The sequence below is a fragment of the Halichoerus grypus genome, chromosome 10, assembly GCF_964656455.1.
Source record: "Halichoerus grypus chromosome 10, mHalGry1.hap1.1, whole genome shotgun sequence".
NCBI lineage: Eukaryota > Metazoa > Chordata > Mammalia > Carnivora > Phocidae > Halichoerus > Halichoerus grypus.
This window is the reverse complement of record NC_135721.1, coordinates 137310635-137317640: the sequence shown is the minus strand read 5'-3', so window position 1 is coordinate 137317640 and position 7006 is coordinate 137310635. Positions and strand designations below refer to the sequence as shown.

General features: G+C 65.3%; 1 protein-coding gene across 1 annotated transcript in view; it reads left to right on the top strand.

Moving 5' to 3' along the window:
- Positions 1–1773: 1773 nt before the first annotated feature.
- Positions 1774–7006, top strand: part of TAF4 (TATA-box binding protein associated factor 4) — a 69897-nt gene continuing 64664 nt past the window's right edge. Inside the window, exon 1 of the mRNA XM_078057347.1 lies at positions 1774–3153. Coding sequence (XP_077913473.1) covers positions 1818–3153 — 1336 coding nt within the window. The 5' untranslated portion in view covers positions 1774–1817. The remainder of the gene's footprint in view (positions 3154–7006) is intronic.

The following is a 7006-nucleotide window of genomic DNA, read 5'->3' as shown; positions in this document are numbered from 1 at the left end:
TGGGGAGCAGGCCTGGTGCACAGAGGAATGAATAGAGGTGGCATGCACCCAAGGGTGCGGGCTGAATGGAGGCTGGGTTGGGGGGAGACACACAGGGTTGGAGGGGTCCTGGCAGGCCCTCAGGGAACTCAGGAAGCCATCGCTGTGCGGACAAGTCGGAATGCCCTCGGATGGCACTGCCATCCTTCCTTTAGGGAAGCTGTCAGTAATGTAGCAGGGGTGGCCTGACAGTGGGGATCCCCCTGCCCGGCAGGCACACCGGCCCTTGCGGGTGCACGGGCACAGAATCCGCGTTCCGCTTCCTACCCGCACCACTCACTGCTTGCTTTTCTACCCCCACTGCAATCTGAGCGCTCCCAGGGTGTAGACGATGGGTGTACCACTAGAGATGTCGTCACGCTGGGGGCGGACGGGGGGGGACTGCAGTCAGCCTGCCAATGCTTTTACGTGGTTTCCTTTAAAATTTCCTAATTAGTTGTCAACGTTTAAAGATTACAATTGACACATAATTCCACGTTTCTGCCATTGTTTGAAAGCCAGCCCCCCACCCACGCTGGGCTCCAGGCGCTGGAGGGGAGCGGGCGCCGGGGCCGCGGGTGCCAGCCCCCCGCCCTCACACACCGCGCGCGGCCCGCTCCTCGGGGCGCGGAGCTCAGGTCCAGAGTCCCGGCCCGGTGTGCGGGACCCGCGTCCTCGGGCGGCGCGGCTGTCCCTGAAGAAGGGGACCAGGAAGCCCCCTCCACACGTCCCGGAACAGCGTCTCCGGGGAAAAGGCAAACAAACGAACACGCGCACGAAGAGGACCGTACCTGAGCCCGCTCTACGGCCGAGGTGCTGGCGCACAGGGTTTTGGGTCACGCACTGTGTCAAGGGACGAGAGCGAACAGGAAGACAGAGGCCGTCCGCACTGGACCTCCCCGGCTCGGGACTACCGGCGCCACAGGCGCTGACTTAGGGACACTCGTGTGCGGGGGCCGTGCCGCCCGACGCCAGGCGCCGCTCCGGGGAAGCTCGGGCCGCCGCACGGGCGCGGGAACAGGGACGCGCGGGGCACGGGGCGCAGCGCCTCGCCCGGCAGCCGCGCACCGAGGCCGCGAAGCCCGTCCTCGGCTAGGCCCGGCCCGTCCGCAACCGTGGCGCCGACGCCGGGCAGCCAGCCCTACCCCCCCCGCCCCGGCCTCGGCCCCGCGATGGCGGCGGCGGCGGCGGCGGCGGCGCGGAGGGGCCTCGGGAGCACGGCCTCCCTCCCTCGCCTGCCCGGCGCTCCCGTCAGCTCTGGCCGCAGCCATTTTGGAGCGAGCGCAGACAAAGAGAGAGTCACCGCCGTTGCTTCCAGCAGGCACAGGCCGCCGGCCCCGCCCGCCGCGTCCTGCCGGTCTTCCGCCTGGAGCCCGGGCCCGCCCGGCCGCCCGCACCCCCTCAGCCCGCCGGCCGGGGGCTCCCTGCTCCCCCACGGCGCCCAGGCCGCCCGCCCGCGCCCCGGCCTCTGCCGCTCGCAGCCATTGGCCGCGCCTTTTAAGCGCGCGCCGCGGCCAATGGCGAGGCGCCGGGCGGCCGGGCGGGGGGCGCCGCGGCCAATGGCGAGGCGCCGGGCGGCGGGCGGGGGCGGGCGCGCCGCCGCGCCTGCGCACCATACCGCCGCCGCCCTCCCCCCTCGCCGGCCGCCCCCCGCCCGCCCGGCCGCCGCCCCCGCCCCGCAGGCGCGCGCCGCCCCCCGCCCGCGCCCGCCCGCCCGCTCGCCCGCCCGCCCGCCCGCGCGGAGCCTCCTCCCCGCCCAGCGCCGGCGAGCGGCGGCGGCGGCGGGCCGAGGAGGAAAGATGGCGGCGGGCTCGGATCTGCTGGACGAGGTCTTCTTCAACAGCGAGGTGGACGAGAAAGTGGTGAGCGACCTGGTGGGCTCGCTCGAGTCGCAGCTGGCGGCCAGCGCGGCCCACCACCACCACCTCGCGCCCCGCGCGCCCGAGGCGCGGGCCGCGGCCGCCGGCGCGCTCGGGAACCATGTCGGAGCCGGAGCGGCCGTGCCGGCCGAGGGCGCGCCCGCAGCGGCGCCGGAGCCGCCCCCCGCAGGTAGAGCGCGGCGCGGCCTGAGCGCGGGCGGGCGCCGGCCGGGCCCGCGTCCTCACCGCGCCGCCCCGTTTGTCCCCGCAGGGCCCGCCGCGAAGCTGAACGCACTCGAGGCCGGCGCGGGCGCGGGGGCCGGGCCCGGGACCGGGGCCTGCGCTCCGGGGGCCGCGGCCGCGCCCGCCGCCCAGCCCGCCGCCCGCAACGGCCCGCCCGGCGGCCCCGGCGCCGCGCAAACTTTGAATGGGAGCGCCGCGCTGGGGACCTCGCTCCGCGCCGCCGCCGCACCTGCTGTCAGCCTGCTCCACAACGGGCCCGCGCCCGCGCCGCCGCCCAAGCCCGCCGCCGCCGCCGCCACTGTCATCCAGACGCCGCCCTTCCTCGGCGCCCCCTCCGCGCCCGCGCCCCGCGCCCCCTCGCCGCCCGCGCCCCCCGCGCCCGCCGCGCCCCCCGCGCCCCCTGCCGCCGCCGCCCCGCCGCCGCCGCCGCCGCCTGCCGCCGCCAGCCTGGCCCGGCCGCCCGGCCCCCCGGCCGGAGCCCCGGCGGCCGCGCAGAACGGGGGCAGCGCCGCGCCCGCGCCCGCCCTCGCGCCCGCCCCGGCCCTCGCGCCCGCCCCGACCCCCGCGCCCGCCCCGGCCCCGGCCCCCGCGCCCGCCCCGGCCCCCGCGCCCGCCCCGCCGCCCGCCGCCAACAGTCAGCCCGGGCCCGCCGCCGCCGCCGCCGCCGCGCCCGCGCAGGTGGCCAAGGCCGACTCGCCCAAGACGGCGGTGCAGCCGGCGCCCGCGCCGCCGCAGGCCCTGGCGGCCAGCTGCCCGGCCGGCGCGGGGGCCGGCATGATCCTCGGGCCAACTATGCAAGGGGCGCTGCCCGCCGCCGCCGCCGCTGGACTGCCGCCGCCGCCGCCGCCGGCCCCCGGCACCCCCACCGGGCTGCCCAAGGGCTCGGCCAGCGCGGGGCCCCAGAGCCTGCCCAGGACGTCCTCGGCCACCACCGGCGGGATCCGGGCCACGCTGACGCCCACGGTCCTCGCCCCCCGCCTGCCGCAGCCGCCTCAGAACCCGACCAACATCCAGAACTTCCAGCTGCCCCCAGGTGAGTGGCCGCGTCGGGCGGGCCTGGCCGCCCCCGCCGGGAGTCCAGGAAGTTGTGGGGCTGGCAGGGCGCTGAGGTCACGGGTCTCGCGCGGGCCTGCGGTGAAGGAGCCGGGGCGCTCCCCTGCCGGCTGCGGGAGAGCTCCCCTCCGTGTGAGAGAGTGTGTGTGTGCGGGAGCGTGTGTGCGTGTGCGCGCGCGCACGGCCGGGGTGCTGTGGCCGCAGGGGTCCCTTTCCTTGGGCAGCGCTTGGCTGCAGCTCGCTCTTTGCATTGCAAAGTTTCTGGGCTCCCACAGTGGAGCAGCTCCTTTCCTGGCGGTGTGTGCCCCTGCCCGCTCCTCCCCTCCCCTCCCCTCCCCCGCCCCCCTGCCCGCGGTGGAGAGCCTTGGCAGCAGGCCTCCAGGGGAACAGCTTGGTAGGTTGTATAGCCCGGGTCCATGCTTTTCTACACTTGGTGCTGCGCCTCCTGGTTTTTTGGGACCGGTTGTGTTATGGCCTGTGTCCTCACTGAACTCTGCTGCTCCTCTCCTATCCCGGGCTGTGATGGAGGGCTAGTTACCCCCCCCCCCCCTTTGGTGAGGTTAGGCAGAGTGGTGACACTCCTTCCTTGGGGCTGGGCAAGTCCGCATGGAAAGCTTCCGCTTCCCTGCTAACACCAGGATGGCAGAGATCCCAGGTGAGCCCTGGAGGGATCCTTGGGCACACACCCTTCCTGGGCCACGTCCTTGCCTCTGCGCCGTGCTGGGCACTTCCTGCGGCCACTGGCCTGCGGCACAGCGTTCTGGTTACAGGGTGCCCAGCTGCTTTGCTTGGTACCCTCCAGTGAGATCAGTGGGTCTCTCGGAGGCACAGGCGACGCCCGGTAACGGGGAGCCATCGCCCCGGCGGTTGGTTAGGGTTCCTCGGGTCTGACGGCGAAAGGCCCCCCACAGCATCCCAGGTCACGCTGCTTGGTTTTGGGATTCCCAAGCAGAGAGAAACTTCCACAGTCGAGGTGGCCCGTGCTCTCTTCCATCCTGTGCACCTCCCCTGCACGGACCGCTAGCGCTAAGCTTCTGGAGAGCTCCTCCCTTGCTGTGTAGTAACAGGCGGCTTGGTGGCAGGAGTAGTACAAACAGCACGTCCCGTGGCCCCGCGTGTGCTCGGAAAAGAGCCGGTGGTCACCTGGACGGAATTTCAGCATCTTAAGAAGGAGGGGGTTTCCTTGTCGGATCATGCGAGGGCCCGGACTGGTGGTGATGCTTGCCGGGGGGGTTTGATCCGGGCAGGGGCGGGGAGAGCTGGCAGCCCCAGCCGGCGTTCTGGGGGTGCTAGTGGGGGTTGCCGCCCTCTGAGGGGAGAGGGTGACGTCAAACAAGTTGCCGGAGAGGTGCTGAGATGCCCCTGATGACGCGTTTGGTTTCTTTTTGAGGTTGTGGCGTTTTATTGAAGGTTCTGTTTTGCTCCTTATGTGTGTTTTGATTGTTCAGTGGAGAATACGGCTGATGTGTAGAAACCTTTGAAAAAGGGAATTCATGGTTGTAGTATATTATGTAAGACGTCAAAATACTGTTTACTTATCTGCAAAAATGCTTTTTGGGTGGTCCCGCACAGTTCAGCACTTGCCTTACTCAGAGCGGAGACCATTCCCGAGCTGTACTTTTGTTATTTAAAACTGGTGTGAGCTCCTCAGTAGTTGGTGAGGCGGGAGCTTGGCCTGGCCTGGTCTGGCTTGCAGGGCCCGAGCGGTTCCTGTAGAGGTGGCGGGTTGGGGTTGGTTGGATCCCCTGGGTCTGAGCCTTTGTGCACGTGAAGCCCCCTCCTTCTTCCTGCTGGGGGGAGGAAGCTGTGGTCGGAGAGGGGCATATCTGCCATCTTTGTCATGGGTGACCCTGGACTCACTTTCGTCTTCTGTTCTAATGTCATCATTAGAGGTGTTTTTGTGTGACAAGTAGACAACTCCTTGAAAAAAAGTTCTAAATCTACCGACTCTTTGCAAGAGTTGTCACGAGTGTTTGCGTTAAGTCCCCCGTATTTAAGAGCGGAGAGCAGCCCATGTTGACATTTGGGTGACGGATGTCCTCTAGAACAGAAAAGATTTATATCCATCTCTTCATTGCTCCCCACCTGCCGACCTCCACTGATTGGGAACTCTGATTAGTTACATCACCTCATTTTTATAACAACAGAAGCAAAAAAAAAAAAAAAAAAAAAGCAAAAAGTACTACCCCAAGATAAAGTTCTCTGTTTTAGATAGTGTAATTCTGTGAAGCAAAATGACAAGTTATGAATATTCTAGTTAAAGAATTGATCAGGAAATATTAAACTCTCCTAGTTGATGTTTCCTCTTCGTTGGAATCTTTCATCGTAAAAATGTATGAAGAGGAGGTAGCAGTGACTTATGAAAATAACTGCTTGGCTAATAGCTCATTCTCGTTACAACTCAGAGCCGCAAACACTTGGGAAGGGGTTCGGGGCGGGCACGGCAGGGCGTTCCAGGCTGCACACGGGTGTCAAGTGAGCTCACAGACTGCTGGCGGTTGGAGTGTGTGTGAGAAAGAGGCTTGCCCCTCCGCACCTCCCCTTCCTGCAGGTCGCAGCTCTAGGTGGAGAGAGGAGGGACGGAGGTCTCACCAGGGCCTGATGCCAGCCCTGGGCCTTCACGCTCCATTCTCACTGTTCACTGGGAGCCCATGTGGACTTTGGCTTTAGCAAATCCATCTTGATATTCTGTGTCAGGACAGTTTTGTAAAGAAGCCTTTATGTTACTGTAATTAATTTGCTCGTTTGAAGGTAGCAGAGTCTAAACTTTATCCACTGTGGTAATGGCAAACATGGAGATTTTTGCTACAAAGGCAGTTGTCCCAAGAACTCTGGAAAGCACTAGTTTCATATAGCTTCAAAGTCATAACATCGAAGTAAGGTTATGATTATAGTTGAACAAAGAAAAAAACTGATATGACACCAAAATTAGCATGTGCGTAAATGGTTTCAAAAGATCTTTTCAGGTAGATGCTACGTTACAGATGCTCATTTCTGAAGGTGATCTTCGGCCTGCCAGATTAGCATCTTCAGCATACATCAGTTTGTCCTGCTTTTGCGGAGAATGCTCTCCTGTCACTCTGAGGTTTGGCCAGAGTGAAGGATCTCATTCTAGGATGAAGCAGCGTTTCCTCACGGTCGATGCCTTGGCCTGGGAACGTGGGCTTGCTCCGGACTTCAGATGTTAATGTCTTGATGTTACTGTCCCTGCCTGTAGGGACCGCGGCGAGGGCACCGGCTCCCGCCCAGGATGGGTGCAGGTGTTGGAGTCCGGGCGAGGCTGCGTGTGCTGTCGGGGCCGGGCTGGGTTCCAGGAGGGCTGAGCCCGAGCCGGACGGTGGCAGGTGGAGAGCCCAGCGCTGAAGTTACGGGGCCGGTGTGCTGTGGCATGAGGGGTGTGTTTGGAAGTTGAGATTTTGTTACTTGATGGCACTCTGGCCTTTCCTCAGAGCTAGAGAGCAGGGTTGGCATTCCGTGAAGCACTGTGGCACGGACGGGGATGAATGGGCCACACCGCTGTCCCGTCGCATCGATCATGCAGGTACTACCCCAGGTCCATTACGTTTTTCTCTGGTTTTCAAGCATCGTGTTGCTGTAGATGTATTGAAGTCTAAAGACACTTTACTCTCATCAGGACTCTGCCAAACTTGGACATGTTGTCGGTCACTGCGGAGTCTGGTGTGGTGGCTGACTCTGGTTGTGTGAGTGGGAAAGTTGCTGAGGTTGTCCCAGGTGGGTCTTGGACACCGGGGACATGTCCCGCAGCAGTGGGGGCAGCGGGCACAGCTGCCTGCAGAGGGAGGGGGCCTGGGTGCAGGGCTGGCTTTAGGCTA